We start from the raw sequence: 23,028 nt of genomic DNA on the forward strand, positions 1-23,028 counted from the left end.
CGCCTTGTCCGATCAAGGCGCTCGTACTCGCCAATCCACACAACCCTCTCGGTCGACCATACTCCCGATCAATTCTCGAACAATGCATGGCGTTCTGCCAACGGCGGAACATCCACCTTGTTTCCGACGAGGTGTTTGCCCTCAGCAGCTTCGTTAGCCCGGACTTTACAAATCCCGAGCCCTTTGTCTCCTGTTTAAGCATTGATCCCTCCAGTGTTGGATGTGATCCGCAGCGCATCCACGTCGTGTGGAGCATGAGCAAGGACCTTTCCGCTAGTGGCGTGCGACTGGTATGTTGTTCATAGTTACTGTGGTCCTTTCACCTGCATTAGTGGCCGAGTCCTGACCAAGACTTAGGGCTGCGTCGTAACCCGCAACCGGTCCCTGAGGGACGTTGTAGGGCTCGTGGCGTCCGTACATGTATCGGTGTTGTCGACCGTCTTCGCAAAGGAAGTGCTCGCCTCGCCGCAGCTGCCGGAATTGCTGACACTCAGTACCACCAGACTGGCGGAGACATATACGACCCTAACCACCGCATTCAAAGCCACTGGAATTGAGTATTTCCCGAGCTGTGCGACAGTGTTCGTTCTCGCTCGGTTGGCCCCCCGTGCAACTACCTGGGACGAGGAGATCCTCGCCCTCCGCGCTTACATGGGGGGAGGAGTATCAGTGGTGCCAGGGAGAGCATATCATATGCCCGAGGAGCAGAAAGGATGGATGCGAGTCAGCTTTGCAGTGTCCAGTGAGGAGTTGGCGGAAGGGATCCAGAGAATTAAGAGGGTTTATCTGAGTCTGTTGGCATGAAGTGTGGTACTGTGATGGTCTTGCAAGGATTCTGATTCATTACAGCGGTTATTCATAAGCAGTTTGAATTTGAAACTGGTCATAAAAAACAATGTCTTTCTCATTTCAAGCCTGATAACTTGTCTGTGCAGAACTTGATTTCGGTTCTGTATTACTAATCTAGACAGGCAGCAGCAGGCAGCAACCAGGATCTTGCTATAATATACATTCAACGCCCCATAGATTGTTGTACGATAGCATTGACCCAACCAACATATAACTACAAAATGACCTCCAAAATAACCAAGTCCGCATGGAAAGTGATTCCCATGTTTCAATCTACTTCGATTTCTCGCACGGTCCAATTCTACACTGAGATTCTCGGCTTCGAGCTTGGCAGTGTCAAACCCGAAGATGGCACGTCCGAGCTGACCTTTTGTTCAATTTTCATGGGTAAAAAAGCCGACGCCAACTTTTACTTCTCGCAAGCCTCTGTTGAAGAATTCAAAGCGTCGGAAGCCATGGTCGCACTAGGAACCCAGGAACTAGACGAGTATTACCGATATTTGAAAGATCGTGAAGAGGTGATCATTGTGGAGGACATTGAAGACACGTCATGGGGCTTTCGGCAGTTTACCATCAAGGACCATGATGGGAATCGATTGACGTTCTTCAAGTTCTTGGAAGGGGGGAATCCGGGTGAAGAATGAGACATCTCAGTGACATTACTGGTTTAGATCTGGCAGAAGTGACCGGTTCAACAGTGTGTTATGCGAATCTATGGTTGCTTGGCTGCAAATACTGGAAGACATGACAACTCCGGGGTCGTTATATTTGTGTTATGATCCTGTACCTGTACTATCTTGAATCCAGGATCGCGGGGCTGCCTTGGTTAAAAATTAACGGCATTGCTAAAATACATACTAAATTATGAAGCTATTCAAACGTACATGTGGGCTGCATTCATATTGACCTCAATTGGACTACAATGACTTTGGCTCTAACATGACAACGGAGAACTTCGAAGGCCAGGATTTCCGAGAAGCTGGACCAAGTGGGAAGTACTCCATAATGCCAAGATCTCGATCTCAAGTGAGTGGATCAAGCTCTCCATAACGCCAAGCGCAAGTTTGCAAGTATAGACCTCAGGAGAAAGCTCTGGCCAAGTCTCGACTCATTGATCGATGAAGTCGTAATATATTCTCATTCTGCTTGTAACCTCACTGTCTTATTATCAGGTCACCAAAGGAGATCTAGGAGATGCTCCAGCTGGCGGTTGAGAAAAGCATTCAGCCATGGGCGGTGGAACGGCCGCTAAGTGAGGCGAACCAGGCATTTATCGATATGGAGCACGGTCTGGCGAGATATCTATACAGTTATAAGTGAGAAGCATCTGTGATAAAGGGGTAGCGTTAGTGGTGGTTTAACCTATTCTGGTCGATTTGTAGATATATTCCCGCAGCATGCACGTGAGCTTCTAGGCTGAATGAGGAATAGATATGTTTAGGGCAAGGCTGACAGATGATCATCTCAGGTCGGAGTGCTCCGTATAAATCGCGTGAAGAATCAAGGACAAAGGCGCACTAATTACGCAGGGGGAAAATTGAAAATAAACAACAACGGTACGATTGACTACCGAGGTTTACACTCATATGTATCCCATCCTTCGCAACCTTTGTATAATTGGACAATTGACGGTCGAAAGTCAATTAAAATGCACAATGTCGCGAACATCACGCGTCAATCACTGGATGAGTTCCGCATGACAGAGATAATGCAAGCCATTGAACGAGGTCACGTCGATGCAGCACAATCTCTTCTCAATGGTGTATCGCCTAACATTCAGGACCGCACGGGCCGAACCGTCTTGTCCCGAACTATCTCATTTAGTTCAAAACAAGATCTCCGGAACCGCCTCAATGTAGATGTGCTCTTTGACCTCCTCATTGCCAGAGGTGCCGACCCCGACCTTGGGGACCATACTGGAGAAACACCCCTGCATTGGGCGGCCAAAGCGGGCGACCATGAGATAGTGTGTCTACTCTTGCAAAAGGGTGCTCAGTCGGACCTCGCGGACAAATGGGGCCGCACACCGTTATCCCGAGCTGCAGAGAGAGGACATAATTTAGTTGTCGAGCGACTCTTGGTTGACGGTCGCGCGGATTCTAACAGTAGAGACAGACGCGGTCGGACACCGTTATCTTGGGCTGCTGAGAACTCACATTTACACATCGTGGAGACATTGGTTGACCGCGGTGCTGATGTCGAGATCCGTGATAATGAGGGACAGATACCCTTGTGGTGGTTTCTAAACAATACAGACAGAGGTAATGATGATCGAGAAACTGAAAAGGACCCGGTGGACTTCCAGCGATGGTGCTCAATTCTTGGCCCCAGAGGAAGCACAGAGCCAGTGACCAAGAAACGACGAACATTTCTGGCTTGGGCGTGTGAGCGAGGCGATCGGCGTCTGGTCCAGGAATTGCTCCGAGCAACGTGGACGGATCCAAACTCGATTGATCGCCATAGGAAAACGCCGCTTATCTATGCTTTGGAGTGGAAGCACTACGAAATAGCCGACATGCTTATGTCTGGCGTAGACCCGGAGACAACGAAAAAGGACTGCGTGTCACTGCATCTTCTTATACGAGAAGGCCGCTCCCGCCTGTTGAAACTGTTCTTAGATCGATACACATCCAACCTGAAGGAGGAGGATATGTACAGTACGATCCCTCTTATGAGAATGGCCCTCCAGCAAAGTGACCGGCCCACCGTGAGGCTACTCTTAGACTACAAAGCAAGCACGCAGGGGCTCAGAAGCAGTGATTGGTTTGGGCCCTGTAGCACATTGAGGGTGGCAGAACCTCTAGTGGGTCTGAATAAAGCGAATTGGGATGGTTATTCCTCTATACCAGTGATGGAAATGACAATCCAGGAGCGTGATCGCACTGCGGTCGCCACTTTACTTGGGAAACGTGCTCGAATCCTTGAACTCGAGGACGACGATGACGACTTCGCCCAGTACTCTAGCAACATCCAGCAGAGCATCGCCGTGGACATCATGACGCTTAAAGACGGACGACAGGACGTAGAGTGGATTTTGGAGGAAGCATTTGACCAGAAAATGAGAAAGATGACAAAGAGCGCAGAGGAGAGTCATCTGATGTGAGTTGGTCTTGCCCCTATGTATATTATTCTAACTCATCACCACCCATATGTCATCAGACTCTTTCGAGAGAACCAGCTGTGGAACACATATTGCCAGATGGACAATCTTCCCAACGAACTAAAGTTCTCTCTGGGAAACAGAAGCCCATGCAGGACATTTAGTCTGTCGATAGTCACCCGTTTCCAGAACATGAAGGCCCCACAGGAGTCTCCTGAAGACAATGATGGCGAGTACTACCGTCTCCGAACCATTGAATGGTCAGTACTTGAAGCGCCTCCTAAAACAATTCACTATTTCAGTAATCTGCCATTTGGTTGGACCCCGCAAAGCGACTTGGAGTTTATCGAGCTGTTCATGCAAACTTGGAAGGACGACTGGATAAGCTTCTGTCGAGATGAAAGGAGAAACCTTGGGCACTTGGTAAGTAATCGAGGGAAGAAACGCTGTTGACGGCACAAGCTGACTTCCGGGCTGATAGCGATCATATCAGCTGGCCGCTGCTGGTAAGGATGACTTGCTAATTGACGCTATAGCGGGGAATATGCAAAAATGGACCCAAATGCAATGGATGCTGGAAGACCAGCTAAATCAGGCGAGGGAATTTGTTTCCCAGTACCAAGCTTTCACTGAGAGTCGGCAGCTCAGTGAGCACATGGGTAAGATTATCACTACTTTTGAGCATGATGTTTCAAGCCAGATCGATAAAATGGAGCAGGGGATTCGGGACTTGCTTCAAGTGGTGAGTGCTCACTACCTTTGTTGAGCGGTGGTTGCCATGGCCTCTGTCTAACACGATATTGCCCAGGAATTTGCCTGGGTGTCAATCAATGAAGCTCACCGATCCACCAGTCTAGCCGCGAGCATGAAGCGGCTGAGTTGGATCACGGTAAAATTATGAGCTCCAGTTCACTTGGACATTGACTGACAAGCCTAGTTCATATTCCTCCCTCTCATGTTTGCCTCAGTAGGTACCACCAGTCATGATGCTACAGTGATGCCTGACCTGTATAGAGTCTTCTCGGAATGAACGTGGACATCTTGAAAGATGACCCGAGTTGGTGGTGGTTTCTCGTCATTGGAGGGACCCTGACATTTCTCACGGTAGTCTCTTGGGTCGGCGCCAGATTTACACGAGTCAGTTACTGTATAAATTGCCGCAACTCGAAATATGCTAATTGTCACCAGCTCGAAACGTGGTTAGAGCACATACTATGGCCACAACCGAAGCGAAAGCAATACTCTCTCGACCAACATATGCGGCCATTCAGCAGGTCATTGCCGCCTTAGCGGGTTAGGTTACAGTGAACTGGCCTATGGTAGTATTAAAGTGCTCACTGAACCTCTTCCATGACCAGATAGGATGTACAATTTGCATTCTAGAGACGTTTCCAACTAGGCCTTGAGCAACTGGCAAAAGTAAAATATAGATGGCAGCTTTTATGGTCATCAAGGTTTCCTTCCATTCCTAATTTCTATGGTACTGTAAATGGATTCTAACCCTGCACTGGTGGGGAAACCCTATGTTAAGCTGGGTCGAGTGTTCGAGGGCTTTACTCTCCAGCCCTCGCTGTTAAATCTATTAAACATGTGACACTTAACTGTAGGCGCAGTGGACCAGTTTTGACTCAGATAATGGTGTACCCCGAGGCCTGGTACTATTATCATTTATACAGACTCCACATTGTAGGCACGGTAGGGATAGGCCAGTACAGGTACTATCAAACTGCTCTTTAGACCAACTGCTTCATTCTAATCAATACCACTTCTGTAGAGATCTATTATCGGAACAGAATCCGATATCACTGGTTGCTCTTTAGTTCTCCAAACGCTTTAATGAATTCTATCCATTAGAGTCAGTACGATCAAACGAACTCTAATGCTGGTTAGAGGTTCTAGAGGCAACATACCGCTAAATGAGACTTTGCCGTCGTGGTTCTCATCCAACTCGTCGATCCACTCCTTGGCCTCCTCATCACTCATCTCGAAACCTTCCTTTTTCGCAGCGTTAATGATCTCATACGGTTCGATATAACCTAGTAGGTCAGATACACGAGCCAGTGGGGACAGTAGTTCTATAGAAGAAGGCACTTACGATCACCGCTGGTATTCTTTCAGATTTGATGAAATTAGGAGCAGTCGTGCCGATTAGTCGCTTCCATATACTTACAATTTCCTTGAACCTTGCCCTCCAGTAATCAATCTCTTCGCGTGTGTAACGACCCTATCAGGTGGGTGATGTTAGATCAAGACTAGAAAGTCCATTGTGATGTATCTCACCATGTTTTCTTTCTGTGTTATGTTCTCACCGAGAATTTGCTCACTTATTGACTTGAAAAATTTCACCAGGACTTTGTTGGGATATGCGCGACAAGGTACACTATATACCCTGGAAAGCTATGTAACTCTGGTCCACAGCACATGATTTTCCTCCAAGTAATAAATCTCCTAGGACTATTCCCGAACCAAATTTCGTGAGGGATTTTCATACCAATTACGTTTGAGTCATGTTGGTGCGTAGCCAGAGGGTACATTATCGAGCATAGCCCCTCCACCAGCAAGGCTAGGCATTGCGTTATTGGCACGATCTACAGAATTGATCTGCGAGTTGAGGGGCTCGATGTCCATGCCGCCAGGAGCAAATAAATGAATGTTCCATATCCTAGAAGATCGTCAAGTTTGAGATTCTCTGTTGTGGTCCCGATCAAGTGGAGGTCGAAATCTACCAATGGTCAGCCTTTCGAGTCCCATAGTGGAGCTGTGCCCAGCTCAGCTGAACTGAGGGGTACATGCAAACAGCAGTGCATCTTTAGTGTAACGTATAAGAAACGAAAAAGGAAACGGAGGGCCAATCAGCAGGTTAATGCCGATGGCTCAGAGCCACGGTCTTGCTCCATCCAGGGGGTGGGATGTTTTCGTTTTGACGGTGGGGGTGATGATACCGAATTTCTGCTGAAGGGACGCGCCGCCGTCAGTATTCATGTCGTCCAGACAACTTGTACCTATGAGCTACCTGAATGCCATCGCCCTGCGTCTTTGGCCTCGCTTGGATCGCTTGGTTAGCTTTCCGGGTGACCTGTGACTTGTATCCATCCATATGTTGACGCTTGATAGATGAGTTGGCAATGCATCGGTCCGCTGATCATTACTATACTAGGCTAGGAAATGGAAGGTCCATCACGATGGATGAATTCTCCATCGCTACAAGACGCAGCCGAGGATTTCAAGACAGTGGCGTAGCTGAATAGTTAACCTTGGTTATCAGTGAGCTGACCGATACTCACATTCCGTTCTGGTAGATCCACCAGCGTTATAGATCGTTACTTCGTATGGATGAAAGTGCCGGCCCCGGAGCTAATTCGTATTTATCAGTTGGATTTTGGCAGAAGCAAGCCACAGATCAAGATAGGTGTGGTCTATGGCGTGGAGCGAGTCTCGCTTCCCGATTCGCAGTGGACCCTCCTGGTCAGTGGCCACCTTGTTCAGTTCGACCGACTTCCAAAGTAAAAGGCCAGTTGGCAAAGAAAAGCAGCCGCACCTGATAAATTTCTAACAGCCGCTTCTAGTCGGGAGTATTCCGCTATAGTTCGCCTTTGTCATCTTGAACGTACCAAGATCAATAGCGCGGTGTTGAGCACATGCTAGGTACTATTAGATACTTGGAAGCCCGTGGGAACGTGAACTGCCAAATCAGAAGTTCCATCGTATATCTCATAACGTAGCATTGCAGGGAGTTTTAATAGGAGGAATGGTTGCAAGTTGCTCATAACCCAAAGCTAAATCTATATCGTTGACATGTTTACCGGCGAAATACAGGTGCCAAGGTAGGGTACTAGCGCAGCGCAGACCCCTTCTACAGTGCTATGTGCATCACTACATGCGCAATTCTTCTTTAATTCTTATTGCGTGATACTGACACCAGAGTGCATCAGTTCTATTATCTATGTCATCGTATCCGAACAGAAGAGATACGATCCGATCAAGATCCAGAGATAATGATGGAACCCAGATAGCGAGCGTAGATCGATATGGCGATGTACTACACTGTAGGGTATAAAGTCGGAAATATGTATTCAAAATAAAAGCCCTGATTCTGTTAATTGAAGCTTTATGTGAGTGAAAGACACCAGTTATATTACCCCATGGCCGATGCGTGCAGCTGCAGAATTCGACAAGCTCATGGTACAGCACCGGCAACGGTGCCTTGCTCACCATATTTGATTCATAGGTGCGTGTCAAATGTGGGACCGCAATGCTTGATTGAATGAATGAGGAGCTTGTTCTGGTAGGCATCCAGTGACGAGTCTTCGGGCCTTTCTACAGTACGTGTAAACTCAGGTTTGAAGCTCATCCCTTGATTCCCAATATACCACTAGCTAGTTTTGGACAAGACCGCGATCCCACCCGATTTTAGATCCTACGAGGATCTACGTTGAGCTTAAGTCTATGATTTATAATCATTCTATCTCGCGAGCCAATGATAGTGTATCCAATCTAAGGATGAGATGATTAACAGACTACTGCTTAAAAAGAAAATTGAGTAGACCTTACGAGGCACTCCTGAGCCCAGGATTTTACTAATTGTAAAACCTACATATTCCAGGGCTGGTTCATAAATGCCTTCACGATACAGCCTTTCAATAGTCAGTCAGCGCTAAATGTACAGATTTCAGTGGTCTATAAACCATCTCCCTCTTTCATTGGCACAAGGCCAAGCTTACGGAAATATCCTGGGTCAGACAAATAGACCGTCACTTACCAGAGAACTTCATAGTTCAAGCAGTTGCCTTATTCACCAGAAGTGTAGTCTCGAACAACTTTGAAAATTCCATATTAAACCAGTATGTATAAAGGAGGGTCGGGATATTAGCAGAGGTTGCGTAGTACTATGTTTATCTAACGACTCAATAACTAGTTCAAACCATTTAGACCATACTTAAATCCACCTATATGAGACGAGAAGCAAGAAATAAGTCAGGACTATGCACTAAATAAAATGTCAAGCCTACGACACTTGCAGAAGCTCTCGTACGTATAGATACTATTGCTAGATTCTAGAAAGTGATGGTGAAGAAGAATGGCTACAAAGATTAAGAAAAGCACGCGCCATCACGTAATACATGTTCCCAAACCTCAGACGACCTGGCTTGTTTTCAGATTTGCAAGATAGTAGAAGGAGGTGACCTGAGATGGTTCCCAGATACATAGAAGAGCACACCTCTTCTCATATCTGACTTATGATCGCGGAGCATAAACACACATCTCCAAGCCCTTCGAATAAGGAATAGTCAAGTTGGTGAACCCACTATTCTCCTGGCGCAGGTATTCGAGCAGATCCTTATAGCGAGCTGCAGACCTGATGGTGTTGTCAATGATTACAACTGCGCCATGTCGGAGATGCGGCTGGATAGCTTTCAAAGCGGGAAGCGTCATAGGAGCCCAGACTAACGAGGTTATTAGTATATGATTCAGCCTGATTCCACATAAAGAAAGAACTCACTGTCCAAAAGAAGCATATCAACAGTGGGAACATTCTGTTTCAACGTTTCCCGCAGATCGCCCACGCGCAGATCAATGTGTCTCGATACCACCTCTCCAGCCTCAGCCCAGTACCTGCGAGCCTGTTCCGCCTTGGAAGGCTCATGCTCTGTCCCAATAACAGTTCCAGATCCACCAGAAGCTTCCACGTTCGCACTCACAGCCAGACCCAGGTAAATGGTACTAACACCGAAACTGGTGCCTGCTTCGACGATGTTCTTGGCGTTGATTGCGCGCGCCAACTGATATACAAAGTGGCATTTGTCCTGGTCCAACGCAATAAAGGCTTCGCGGGTGGCATTGTGAATCTGGTCTGGTTCAAATGCGGTTCTATCTAGACGACTCTCTTGCTCGATCGAGGCAGCATGCAGGCGATCTAAAAGAGATAGTATGTTTTGAGGGACTCCAGCGTCCTTGAGGGGATTAGTCGGAGTTGCCATGTCTTGAGTGCTTCTGTTTTCTCAAGGGTCCAGTACTGAGTTGATCGACTCTATGTATCTGCCGATACAATACTGTGGAGAATGACGGACAATTTATAGCTAGATTTAGATCAGGCCAGATGAAAACAAGAACTGAGAAGCGTGTCTTGGCATTTTGGAGGCCGGGCTTTCTCATCGGTTTATTGGTCTTGTACTGCATTTCATCCCCATAGTCCCACAGTCCCCACGGTTGGAGTACATCGGATTTCTCCTCGGAAATCAATATGGATAGCCTCTTTGAAAGTGGTGCTAACATGACTCGCCATTAAATCTGCCTTCAATAAAATCATTCTTTCTAGGTTATTCAATACATTGAGAGGAGCCCGCCTGTCCTAATAGACGTGAACAAAGATTTCCGAATCCACTTGAATAACTAGACACCCGTCTATATATACAGACCTATATGATAAATTATTATCTGTAATATATGCACTGCTTTATCAGAGTCTTTCATACGTAAAATTAAGCCATTTCAGCTACTTCTATCTTCTCGTAGTAGTATATTTCATTGTATGTGCTTTGCATGAACCATAGTACTATGTATTGTCCATGCTCTATATCAAAGTCTGAAATGGGCACCCATAAACAAACCCAAGCACCGTCAATCTTAGAAACCATATAGGAACCCTATAAACTCCCATCTAGGTAGCATAAGGCGCAATCTTCAAGTCAAACTTGAGCAAGTCATGTTCCACAATCTCCTCCCGACGCTCCACCATTTCCTCCACGGACCAATTCGCAGACATATACCGCCCATTCATGAATTGCGCATCTTCACTCGCAAGCCACAAAGCAGTGCCGGCAGCAAGGTCGTGCGTGTCCTTTGCAAATCTCGAAAAGAATTCCGGGACGATATTAGTCGCGACCGTTCCCGGATGAAGACTCGTCGCAATGATATTCGGATTCAGAAGTGCAATGTAGCGCTGCATTGCGGATTGAACCATCTTTGACAAGGCGTAACTATCACTTCCTGGCATCGCAAGCACGGCTACTATGCTTGAGACGTTGATAATATAGCCCCTTGACGTCGGCCCTAGTAGTTTGGTGAAGTATTGGCTTGTTATGAAGGTTCCTTTAACCATGACCTCCTGAAAGTATTATTATGGCGTTAGTTAGCGTCTGCCTTGATTATATACGGTGTCGAGAATGCAATGCACAACTTACGAAATCCTTCCAGATGCCGTCTATTGCGGTAGAGGTAATCGGACCACCCCGTGAAAGACCCGCATTGTTGATCAAGACATCGACTTTTCCGTCTTCCGACTTGATCTGGTCGAAAACCCGGGCAACGCCGACTTCGTCGGAGACGTCGAGAGATATCGCCCGAACCTTTATGGAGGGATCTACTGCTACAACACGCTGTCTGGTCGCCTTCAGGCCCTGCTTATCTCTAGCGACGAGCCAGATGGCCTTTGCCCCGGCTTTGGCAAATGAGATTGGGAACCCCTAGACACCTTTGAGTAAGGAAGGTGTACGAGAGAGGTGCCACACAAGAGCAACTTACATGAGCACCTAGGCCTGAACTCGCGCCGGTGATCACAACCACTCTTCCCTGCTGTGACAGGGATGGCAAGGTAGGATCAATGGCGGGATACTGGTCCCGATAGAGCTTCTTGGTGAATGCGCCAGCCGTCAGGAAGTAGTCGTCCGGGAGGTTTTCGTAGTCCATGGTGCTTCGGGCTGTCAGGGTAGCAAAGTAGGATCACGAACGTAGATGTGCTTCGGATATGCCGTGCGTGATAATGGCGAGAAAAGCTCCAGCAAGTGTGTTCATGATTTAAATAGTAACCCAGGCGCGTTCCCAAAGTGATATCGGCAGACATTACTAGTATATTCACAGCTAAGATGCATTCATTATTCGGGAGGAGCCAAGTTCCGCCATCCGTTTATACATGGTGATTGATAATCTTGGCTCCCCCGAGCTATAACTTTCATTAGAATAAACATCTCACTATAAGTGATCTACATGCAAGCGCGGCCGGTAGCGTCGTAGATCGATGTATGAGTGGCCATGTTTAAGGAGGAAACAGCTGCCGGCGAAGCCGGTGATATTGTTATCCCCAAGAACTTCACTCCTAGGCGGATTTCTAATCCATCCTTGGCAGTCGGATTTCGCAATTCCCGGGACGGCTGGTCGTCTGTAGACTTCTACCGTTCTCAAGTAACCTCTTATTGATCCAGGCGAGTGAATTCCGCCCGCCGAATCACTTCCGTTCAACCCATGTGAGAGAAGCCATAACCCGAACAAGTATAGTTTAGTAATAATTTAGATTTGAGACACTTGCAGGAAAGCAACCAATACTCCATATCGGAGGTATATTAGGGTTTGGTGAATACTTAGTGGGAATAGAACTCTCAGTCATCGTAACCCCGGCGGATCCGGATTCTAACTGCGCAGCGTATATACGTGCGCATATAAAGTTAGCGCCGCAGTTACGGAGGATCGTGAGATGTTTGACTTCATTGCCACCACGCCTAGCTGAGGCAATGGCGATAGAGGCGGTCTAGACTTAAGCCAAGTCCTTGATTTAGGGTTGATTGTTCGCCCCATGGTAAATGCTATCTCTCCCTCGCAGATACTATCATGCTATAATACTGATGGGCTTGGTAAGTCATACGGAGATCCTATTGACGGCCCGATACATGATATTCCCAGAAGTATTACCTACAATCGATGAATTAAATAGCCACGCTGATTCCCTCCTTAGACTTAACTCTATGCATAGAAGCAGATGGTAGAATTAAACTTGTCATTCCTCTGCTTGCTTCTTCACCCCCTTCCCAACTATCTCTATAGATTTCCCAATGCTGGCCTGAAAGACCGCCATATTTAAAGGGGTAGTCTGAGCGAGGTCTCCTATCCTGAATCTCTGGGTCTAATTTCCAGCTACACTCAATAAGACTCAATGCGGTCTACGTGCCTCAGGGAATCTCACAGCCTTACAGCTTCTAGACCTGTTAAACCCTATGATTACCTCGTCAAGGGGGTGATTCGAGCCTCGGTTGCAGGGCTCTAAGTACCTCTGTGAGCTATCACTCCATAGATTCAACATGGCCGTTATATTCCTACCGCTGGGCAAGCCAGGAGCCCAAATAATCACTAGCGCCCAGCGTCGCTCCATGCGTGCCCCCTGAGTGCCAAACGAAGCTACAGAGAAGACGTCCCACGAGCTGTTAATCTCTTCATCGATGGAAAGAGAATCCCTGTGACGATAACCACTATAGCAGTTGATAAAAGCAGTCAAGTTGTCTGACCAAGTTAGCCAGCGAGATGGTCAGTGCGTTATCACTGCCCAGGTCAATGTTCAAGCACGCGTGAGCGGGTGGAATTTACTGGGAAACAGGACATCTCTTCCCACGTGCTCTGGGAAGTATATTCCAAAGCCACGGATTCGTAAATCTGAGCAACGTATAATACTCTGCCGGGGATAAACTATACAGCCTCCTATAGGGAGCCTCTCAGTTCTAATTACACATGGCATGCATCCAGGCCGTCGAAGGCGTACAAGGGGCCGAGGGGGGACACCGTAATCGTCATGCTCACAAAAAACAGAGTTTATCTGGGCTTCCTGGCCTCATCGCGTCGCATCAACGTCATGACATCGAGGGCAAAACAGGATAGAAACTAGCCATGGACTTTCGTCCAATACCAACTACGCCTTGACACCCTACCGCGAGCGCATTACTCACTCGGCCCAGTATACCGACAGCCATGCAAACACTTGCGTGCCATTGATGCACTGCTGCAATGGCACTATGAAATTGCCATATTTTGAATGCTTCTATTTTCCTTTTCTACCCGGACGATCTCCTCCAGTACGATTCTTTTTGTAGAGAGTGACGAACAATTCATAGCTATATAGTAGTTATGGTTTAATATGGTCGACAACCTAAAACTTCTCTCCAGGTGTTTTCCTTGAAGCCTTTCTGTTGAAGCCCTGGATAGATTACACGGATATCCAATATGACCACAGCACGCGCACAGCTGAGAAACACCTGGGTCGAATTCTCGTCGGCGCTGGCGTTATCCAGGGAGGCATTGCGGCCGCGAATAATCTCACCGCGAAACAGTTCTTAGACATGTTACAGATCCTCTTTTCCGCAGTTGGCGGCTTTGAGACGCGTCGATATCGCTCACGGGTGCCCTGAGGCCTACCAACGCAAGGATCCAACATGGTCGTGATATTCTTACGCCCTGCATTCCAGGAGAAACCATGGTTACGACGGATGCTCGTTTTCACCCTCGTACGCTTTCAAGGTCAGGAACAAACAGAGATGATGCATTCCGAGAGCAAGTTCGTACGCGAGACGGCCGCTGCGTTGTAACCGGTCAGCTTAACCGTGAAGCAACACGTGGGCAGATGGACGACGTATCAAGCCGCACATATTTTCCCACTTGCACTGGACAGTATATTTCAGAGCCATGGGTTCGCAGATCTGATCACATACAATCATCCCCCAGGTATAGACTCGCCCCAGAACGGAATTTTGCTTCGCACCGATATTCACGCCCTTGCGGGGTGATTATTCATTTGCCGTTAACCCAAACGATGGGTACAGGATCCAAAGCTTCACACCGGAAGCTTGGGAGTACCATGGGAAGGTCCTTCACCCCGTCTGCCGTGACCCAAACAATGCCACTCATATGATCGATGCGCTTCTATTGTGGCATTATGAGCAGGCAGAGTTGTTTGGTCGATTATACGGGCATCAGGAAGCTCACTCACCAGCCGTCTAATTTGGGAGGTTGAAGAACGTCGAAATCCAGCCGAACTATTGAAAAATCTTCACTCTTGCAATGTGAAGTTATTGTCCATTTTATTTGGCTTTTTATAATAATAAGTAGATTTTATCTAATATTAGCTCTAAAATAGTATCCTAATAGTACTGTCAAATGTTGAAAAACTACGTCTAATAGTTGTACTAATACATTGGGAATATAAGTTCTTCGACAGTTGTGCTCAACGGAAGCAACAGGAGGTACTGGAGCAGTCTCTGCCTAAGGGCAATTCATTATATTGTTGCCAACGCTGCGTTTTCAAGATGAAAGGAACATTCATTAACAATGGGTATATCTAGATTAAGTAATAACACTTTGAATAAGAATGAAAAACTGCAAGGAAGCTCCACTTCACCACAGAATATCACATAGCATCCAAAGACTTGGTGGTATTTCCTCTGGCGAGCATCCCTTTCCTTCAGGGACACGTATGAACCGCCTGGAAACCAAACAAGACGATCTTTCAATGGGCAGTGGCATATTGAGGTGGCCGTAGATACGTATCGTTATATCTTGGCAGAGTATCGTCCACATAGAATTCGCTAAGCGAAAGACTGTCCCCACTGACGAAATTCTGAATCGAAAAAGGGAAAAGGGCATTGAAGGACTTCATGCGGGGCCTGCGATCGACAAGTCTTCCACTTGCCTCGTCAAACGTATCCTGGCCCGTGATCACTTCCAGAATCAGATTATGCTCGACTGTGACACCGGTTGTTTGGCTCGGACTGCAATCGCAAGTCTTCTCCTCGTGATGGCATAGATATGAAGGCAGCCCTATTCCATCTGCTGCCCTCACTTTGGCGGGAATGTTGATGTCAAATGGAATCTCAATCGTATGGTCGCCTCCTTGTAAGCTCCCACTGGCTATCCAGTGGCCTTTTTGTTTCCCTTCACATAATTGCCGTACGCGCTGCTCTTTGCAGGTGGTCGTGACTGCGTCTCTTTGTGAGCCACCGCCCCGCGCGATAGCGAGGTACTTGACGGTCTCTTCTACTCTCCACCTCAACTCTTTGCCCACCAGATATTTCACTTCCATGTCTCGCGCTCCCTTTGCAATGGTAGAATGGGCCAGCCATTCTAGTGAGTATGCTACTTTCGTCTCCTCGGGTGAGTCTGAGTATAGTTGAGTGGGTATCAGGGATAATTCCGTTAGGACCCTTTCGCCCGGATACTGTCGGATATGTCGGATTGGCTCCAAGACCACACGGCGGGACATCTTTACTTGCTGCGTGTCTTTCAATATCCTTGTGCCGGATATCGTGGAGGTTACCGTGGCAGTGATCGCATAGGACACGCTCCCTAGGATGGTCTCCGTCGTCGGCGGGATATTGCTTGGCACAGGGAGGTAGAAATTGAACCTCAGCCATGTCTCATCCTCGTCCTCTTTGGGATCTATCTCATCCGGGGCATGGCAGAGGTTATATTGTACTAGCGTCTCAACGGTGGGCTCCAGGGATGTGGTTGCATGGGGAGAGTCCTGGATTGTTGACGACTTGGGCTTCGGGTTGCGTTTAAAGAAAAAACTATAGCTCTTATTGGTGCGGGGGACCGCGACATCAGGGGGCTTGGGTGTCACCGATCGTGTAAGACTAATTTCGAACTGGGGGTAATTCTCCGTGGAAGATGTTAAGCTAGAAGAGGGAACGGCGATGGCAATAGAGCCGGTGATCGGCGGAGCATGACAGTCACCACCTGACTCTATCAGAGTATGGGTGGTTGGCACAGTCAATCGTAACCCCCAGGCCTCCATAGCATATCATCGAGGTGGTGGTGAAATACTTTGTCGAGCAGGAGTGAAAGATCGGGAAGGGCACCCGGGGAAAAGCTTGCACTATGTACTAATAGATCACTCGATGGGCAGCCTCTGGGAGCTAGTATGGTCTGTGCATATCAGGAGGAATAGATCTTCTACTAGTATGGCTGGTTTCCTGTTGTAACTGTGCAGGTATGAAGGTGTTTCTGGCGCTCCACGCGTCCATCTCGGGGATCGGTGGAGACATGCCAAGTGTCCAAACAGGAAGCCAAGCAGGCATTTTTACCTTTTGCGTGATGGTTGGATCCACCAACCGTCAAGCCTTCCGACAAGGCTTCTCATCGGCAAAAAACTGGTGGGTGAGCCCTGCAAAACTTGTACGGCCGCAGGCTTAACAGGTCTTGGACTGAATCCCCTCCCTGGACAGCGATGATATCCGTGTCCATTCTTGCTCTCTCCATGCCACAGTAGTTTGGGCCTCACTCGGAATTAGATAAGCAGGGTTTGTAAGCGTATATGCCATTAACCAAAGTCTCATCTCTTCTGCCCCTCGGACTTCTCGACTGATAGCGGACGATCAGTTCGTGCTCAAACCATCACAGCTCCCTTCGTCTCAACTTCAAGGGTGATATCAATCCGGGTATGACCGCCCCTTCGATGAACGTTGCGTCTAAAGGTAACGATGAACCCCATGGGAAAATATTTCCCAGAACGTCTCACCAACCAATAATGTGGCCCGGTAGACTGTCCGAAATGTAAATCGCGCCGAATCCAATGTGATAGGACCTTGCCCGGTTGCCGAAAGTGCTTGCGCCGAAATTACGAATGTCCCGGCTATGGACTAATTCTGCGCTGGAAGCAAGCTATCCCCAGTAGAGGGAGACTGGCAGGAGATGGACCGGTTGCTGGCGACCCCAGAGACCCAGACCGGACCCTACGTGAGGTGGTGTCTCTGACACCAGTAGACCGTGGACCAAGCTCCCCACTGGATAGTGTCTCTGGTCCATTGCTGCATCATTTCAACCAAAACATTGCGACGAAGCTTGCCTGGGTGGACGGCCCAGAAAACCCGTGGCGACAGATTATACTCCCCCTGTCCCATGCCTCGCCGATCGTGCGCTACTCCTTGCTGGCCATGTCGTCGGAGGATCTCACACATAAATATACCATCGACCGGCCGTACTTCCATCAACTGAAAGCGCAGTCGCTGTATTACCGGGACAAAGTCTTATCCCTCTTACCACAACATCTAGAACGTCTTTTGAAAGCCCCCGTGTCGTTTGATTGTGCGAATCAGGCACGGTTCGCTCTGGCAACAGTCCTCCTTCTCTACAACCTCGAGCTCTGCGCGGCCAAGGCCACGCAACGGCGACTACACATCCAGGGGGCTCGAGCAATCATACAATGGAAGCTTCAGGCGATCGGACGTCACCTACCCCCCGACGTCGCCGATAATTTTCTCCGTTATGAGTACTACTTCACCGCCGTCTTCAACGGCTTGACCACGTTTGATGCCACCTACGATGTCATTGACGATATCCCAATTCACGACAAAATTGCCGTTTTTGGTGACTTTGTCCGGATCATGCACTCTGTAACCCGAGCGGAGCGACGTAAGTTTAGTGGTAGTTCCGATATCGAAACGACACGGGTGGAAGATATCGTGGACGAAATTGAAACGGCGAGAGGTCGAGCGCTCCAGCTGAATCAGATCATGCGGTTTCAATATCCCGACGCGCGACACGATTTCGAACACTTGACACACATGTATTACCATGCGAGTTTAATCTACAGCCACCGTGTGCTCTCTGACTTCGGTTCATCCAACGACCTCATTCGGGCTTCTCGAGACGCGATTCTCGAACACTTATCGCACCTCATGGAGCGGGCATATTTCGCGCACGACCTGGTCTGGCCACTGTTCGTCTGTGGGACGGAATGTCGTTCCCCGGATCAGGAGGACGCCATCGAACGGGCGCTTTTGGGGGTGATTCGTCTCAGCGGCAGTCTGGAACGACGGCGAGTTTTGTCCTTTTTAAGGATGTTTTGGCGGCTGGAGGGCGACGATCGGCCGGTGAATTGGATTGCAATGGCCAGGAGTCGCGCGGCCGACTGTAGCTTTGTGATTATCTGACACGCGAATACTACCTGCCCCTCCCGCCGCCAATCTTTCTGCCTGGGGAATTCCCACCCTGGACGGTCTCTTCCGAGATAAGATTGGCGCCTACCGGTTTACGTAGGCGGTGACCCGCTTTGTGGGGTGGTGGCAGTGTGAAGTTGCCACTCGGCGTTAGTCTAAAGTCTGTTGGTGCCACCCGGTTTCCTTTTCCAGTTTAGGGCAATAACCTACAGACATTCTGGGGAAAAGGAAATTCGTATTCCGGCCGAAGAGCCAGTCAGCGTCGCCCTTCATGGCCACCCTGGTCCATTAGTCACCACGGCGATTCGTCTCCTGCAATCGGACTGGCGTATTGGCCGTCTCGTCGACCCTTTTTCCTTTTTTCGTTTTATTTAAAAGCACAACATTTTCTGACGTTCCTCGGCCACGTGCTCCTTTCTTTTTGGCCCTCGTCGTCCACTGTGAATCCTTTTCTTCCTTATTTATCCCGAGAAAAAGGAAGCCCCTCAACAGCCTTTATGCGATTGACCCATAGCGCCTCATTACGCCCAGTGCACCTAAATTGTCCTTCGACGTCTAACCGATATCCACGTTAATTAGTCTCCCAAGACTAGCCATCCCATCATGGACCCGCCCACGGTGGACAAGATCACCGCAGATTCCAACCTCGCAGCTCTCGGATACACGCCAGAGTTGTCGCGCAATCGATCAACATGGCAGGTAGTCTTCATGGTTTTCATTCTGGCCTCCGTGCCGTACGGTCTCTCGACGACCATGTTGTACTCCATTGCCGGAGGCGGCTCGGCCAATATGATCTGGGGTTGGATCCTGGTATCCCTGATCATGTTGTGTGTCGCCGCATCGCTCGCCGAGGTGACATCCGTCTATCCCACCGCCGGTGGTGTCTACTACCAAACCTTTGCCCTGTCCCCCGTTAAGTATCGCCGAGTGGCCGCCTGGATCTGCGGCTGGTCCTTTATTGCCGGCAACATCACCATCACCTTGGCTGTGAACTTCGCCACGGCGCTGTTTCTGATTGAGAGTCTCAATGTGTTTACCGACGCTGCAGGTGTCGGTATCACAGAAGACTTTCAGGCCTATCAGACCTATCTGATCTTTCTAGGCATTACACTCGTCTGCCATGTCATTCCTGCCTTTGGGAATAAGTGGTTGACACACCTGGAGGTATATCAAGCTATCATTGCAGCGCAGACTTGACCCTTCCTTGTTTTAGACCTCCATGCCCACGTTACTAATCACACTTGTATACTCGACCTATAGACCTTTGCCATCTTCTGGACCCTGGTAGGCGTGACTGCCATCATCATCACCATTCTGGTCGTTGCCAGTAACGGCAGACACTCTGCCAAATATGTCTTCACCGATTTCTCCCCGCAATCCGGCTGGCCAGACGGTTGGTCCTTCTGTATCGGTTTACTGCAGGCTGCCTACGCGCTCTCGGCCACCGGCATGATCACCTCGTAGGCCTTTGCCAACCTCTATGCCCGTCGCGAAAAAAACAAAGCCCATACTAACCTTGTCCCGCATCAGCATGTGTGAAGAAGTCCGCGCGCCAGCCATCCAAGTTCCCAAAGCGATCGTCGGCGGCCTCACCCTGAACGCCCTGGCCGGTCTCGCCTTTTTGATCCCCATCGCGTTTGTCCTCCCCGATATCTCCTACCTGGCGAATCTCCCCTCCGGCCAACCCGTGCCGCCCATTTTCAAAGCCGCCACCGGCAACTCCGCCGGCGCCTTCTGCCTGCTCATCCCATTGTTGATCCTCGGCATCATCTGCGGTGTAGGTTGCGTAACCGCGGCATCCCGAAGCGTCTGGGCCTTCGCCCGCGACGGAGCCATCCCAGGCTCCAAGTGGTTCAAGAAGGTCGAGCCGCGCCTCGACAACATCCCCCTGAACGCGATGCTCCTCGGCATGGTAATCGAACTCCTGCTCGGCCTGATCTACTTCGGCTCCACGGCCGCATATAATGCCTTCTCCGGTGTCGGTGTCATGTTCTTAACCCTCAGCTACGCCTGCCCAATTGCGGTCTCCCTCCTTCTCCGAAAGCGCCAAGATATCAAGAACTGCAGCTTCAACCTCGGCCCCCTGGGTCTGTTCTGTAATATCGTCTGTCTCGGTAAGTGGACTTGGTTCTACCCTCCGATAATCCCAGGCCCTCCATCCATAAACGAAATTCTAATCTCTGCCGATGCCCAATGCAGCATGGACCTGTCTCGCCATCCCGCTCTTCTCCATGCCCACATTCATGGACGTCACCCAAGAGACCATGAACTACGCCTCCGTCGTCTTCGTCGGTTTCTTCATCATCTCGGCGATATGGTACTGGGTGTGGGGTTATCAGAACTACGCCGGTCCGCCGACGGAAGAGGGCATGGAGGGCCCCCACGGCCATTCCGAATAGGGGACGGGCACGACCTCCTCGTTGCATAATTTGCCCTGGCTGAGATGCACGCTAGAGTGCCTGGTTTGACGTCTCCATGTCCGTATGTATAGTCAGCTTAAATGTATATCAATGTAACGGCCAGATAAACATGATTTTCTGCATTAAAATTCCGCCCCGGTGAAATGGCCACCGTTTCCTTCTAGTAATGCCCTTTCAGCATATGTAGCCCTAATCTGATACCCAGAACTAAACCTATACTGATATCTCATTCCCTCCGGCTAATAAAAGTTATGTTAATTACCGGATAACAAACAATGGCTATAGTCCCTTGGCTCTAGTGATTCTGTCCACCAAGAACCTTTCCTTCTACCAATCTCATACAGTATGAAAGGTACAGACGAAAACCCGGCAAGAGAAGCCGCATCCATTGAGCAATCTGACCTTCAACTAACAAATAACACGCATCTCAAGCTCAATCTAAAAATGGTTCACCATTGCTGCGCCCCGATTCGACAACAAGCCATCGAGCACACTACTATACGATGTAATTGGCCAACAATCATCAAATCCCCATTATTGTTGAAAACGGGCTTTTCATACGACAATGCCGCATTGCTGGGAATCGCGAACCGCGCCGCGGTGTTGAGGTCCTTCTCCAGACTTTTCTCGACCTCATAAACGAGATATTCTGAAATTGATGCACGAGTTCGTCCTTTACACTCTGGTGTTTGGCTTTGATGCCTTTCTACCTTATTGTTGGAGAAAGTGCTACTCCCGAACTTCAGCTTATGCGCCTTCACTTGAATGGCATTGGTCAGATCGGTTGCCGTCACGGTGATATTGGTTTGCCAGATGATTTTTGGACATGAAAACTGCATGATCTCTGTCAGACTGGATCTAGTGGATGTCAGAGAGGAAAGGAATACAATTCAAGTGTAGTCATATTTCCAGTTCCCAGGCGCGATAGTACGTGACTGACAAAACAATGGTGATGTCCGTACTGCCAGTTGATGACGCGATGAACAACGACGTCAACTCCAAGTATGACCGAATCCTACAGCCTAAGCCTCTCTACCTCTGCCAACAGTCTCCGCCCTTCACAGCGAACCCCACTAACAAATTCAACCCCAGTACTCACGCAAACAGTGTCATCCAAAGATGTAAGTTCTCCACCAACAAACTTTCCATCCAAGTCACAACCATGCGTATCCGACTGTTTTTTACTCAGTGGATGATTCAGTTGCTGAATGGTCAGGGGCTTGATTTGAGTCAGCTTACGTCTGTGGATTTGGTGTGGGAACTGTATGCGAGGTTTGAGTAGGGGTTTTGGAATAGAAGAGAAACTTGCGCTATGGGTATATATAGAGAGAGAGAGAGAGAGTGTGTGTGTGTGTGTGTGGTTTGAGAAAGCATCTGGATAGGGAATTCTATGACAAATCACATCCAGAAGTAGTAGGCTCTATTCCCGGTCAAGAATAAGTGCAATGATAATGAGAAATCTGCACATGAAGAGACACTTGAAAGACAAAGCAGCTTGGCGGCCGTTGCGGGGTTTAGCATACTGTCAATCTATGCGGGATGGCCTTCAGTGACGGGACGGGCGACTGAAGGGAATATAAAATGCTTACTGTGTAAGGAATCCATCCACCTTAAGAGGCCGACGGTCATACACTAGCATTCCTCGCAGATCATCTGCGAGCACCACTAAAGTCCATACATGTACCGCTCGGAAGCATTAGGCATTCAATTCCCTTAGTATCCTTACACACTCTCAGAGAAAGTCTACCCCAGTCATAGTCAATTCAACTACTCAACTACTTTCTAGTCAGACGAGTATGCAATACACTGCTAACTCTAACCTAATACACTTCGCCATTCCCTATGAGGGTAATCAAACAGAGTCAGAGGGTGATAGAGTGAACAGGGTGACAGAGTACCCCTTCCCTAAAGTAACAATGACATGAACCTGAGTCATATAACACCATTCACAAACTCTAGATTCATAACA

At 48.6% G+C, this 23,028-nt stretch overlaps 8 protein-coding genes across 8 annotated transcripts; 4 read left to right on the forward strand and 4 right to left on the reverse strand.

The window, feature by feature from the left end:
• Positions 1-2: 2 nt before the first annotated feature.
• ANOM_007594 (aminotransferase GliI-like protein) lies at positions 3-1,493 on the forward strand (the record flags this gene model as incomplete). The annotated part of the gene is made up of 3 exons (XM_015552850.1): positions 3-290; positions 358-780; positions 972-1,493. Exons 1-3 carry the CDS (start codon positions 87-89, stop codon positions 1,491-1,493), a joined length of 1,149 nt encoding a protein of 382 aa, XP_015405348.1. The 5' UTR covers positions 3-86.
• Positions 1,494-2,497: 1,004 nt separating this feature from the next.
• ANOM_007595 (uncharacterized protein) lies at positions 2,498-5,239 on the forward strand (the record flags this gene model as incomplete). The annotated part of the gene is made up of 7 exons (XM_015552851.1): positions 2,498-3,948; positions 4,009-4,372; positions 4,431-4,691; positions 4,758-4,838; positions 4,887-4,916; positions 4,964-5,086; positions 5,138-5,239. 7 exons carry the CDS (start codon positions 2,498-2,500, stop codon positions 5,237-5,239), a joined length of 2,412 nt encoding a protein of 803 aa, XP_015405349.1.
• A 512-nt stretch (positions 5,240-5,751) lies between these two features.
• ANOM_007596 (EF-hand domain-containing protein) lies at positions 5,752-6,577 on the reverse strand (the record flags this gene model as incomplete). Its single annotated transcript, XM_015552852.1, has 5 exons — positions 5,752-5,792; positions 5,860-5,985; positions 6,045-6,060; positions 6,120-6,173; positions 6,482-6,577. 5 exons carry the CDS (start codon positions 6,575-6,577, stop codon positions 5,752-5,754), a joined length of 333 nt encoding a protein of 110 aa, XP_015405350.1.
• Positions 6,578-9,184: 2,607 nt separating this feature from the next.
• On the reverse strand, positions 9,185-9,927 carry ANOM_007597 (O-methyltransferase; the record flags this gene model as incomplete). The annotated part of the gene is made up of 2 exons (XM_015552853.1): positions 9,185-9,393; positions 9,450-9,927. The coding sequence occupies 2 exons, from the start codon at positions 9,925-9,927 to the stop codon at positions 9,185-9,187; spliced, it is 687 nt and encodes a 228-aa protein (XP_015405351.1).
• A 680-nt stretch (positions 9,928-10,607) lies between these two features.
• Positions 10,608-11,635, reverse strand: ANOM_007598 (SDR family NAD(P)-dependent oxidoreductase; the record flags this gene model as incomplete). Its single annotated transcript, XM_015552854.1, has 3 exons — positions 10,608-11,054; positions 11,131-11,412; positions 11,471-11,635. The coding sequence occupies 3 exons, from the start codon at positions 11,633-11,635 to the stop codon at positions 10,608-10,610; spliced, it is 894 nt and encodes a 297-aa protein (XP_015405352.1).
• A 1,559-nt stretch (positions 11,636-13,194) lies between these two features.
• On the forward strand, positions 13,195-14,115 carry ANOM_007599 (uncharacterized protein; the record flags this gene model as incomplete). Its single annotated transcript, XM_015552855.1, has 2 exons — positions 13,195-13,360; positions 13,874-14,115. Coding segments are annotated over 2 exons (408 nt in total), but the record flags the coding sequence as incomplete, so codon positions are not given.
• Positions 14,116-15,209: 1,094 nt separating this feature from the next.
• On the reverse strand, positions 15,210-16,496 carry ANOM_007600 (uncharacterized protein; the record flags this gene model as incomplete). The annotated part of the gene is made up of 1 exon (XM_015552856.1): positions 15,210-16,496. The coding sequence occupies one exon, from the start codon at positions 16,494-16,496 to the stop codon at positions 15,210-15,212; it is 1,287 nt and encodes a 428-aa protein (XP_015405358.1).
• Positions 16,497-17,102: 606 nt separating this feature from the next.
• On the forward strand, positions 17,103-21,038 carry ANOM_007601 (putative amino acid permease; the record flags this gene model as incomplete). The annotated part of the gene is made up of 6 exons (XM_015552857.1): positions 17,103-17,175; positions 17,243-18,621; positions 19,219-19,803; positions 19,900-20,099; positions 20,170-20,753; positions 20,839-21,038. The coding sequence occupies exons 1-6, from the start codon at positions 17,142-17,144 to the stop codon at positions 21,036-21,038; spliced, it is 2,982 nt and encodes a 993-aa protein (XP_015405359.1). The 5' UTR covers positions 17,103-17,141.
• Positions 21,039-23,028: the final 1,990 nt, after the last annotated feature.

This window comes from Aspergillus nomiae (assembly GCF_001204775.2).
Source record: "Aspergillus nomiae NRRL 13137 chromosome Unknown contig00208, whole genome shotgun sequence".
In the NCBI taxonomy this organism is placed as follows: domain Eukaryota; kingdom Fungi; phylum Ascomycota; class Eurotiomycetes; order Eurotiales; family Aspergillaceae; genus Aspergillus; species Aspergillus nomiae.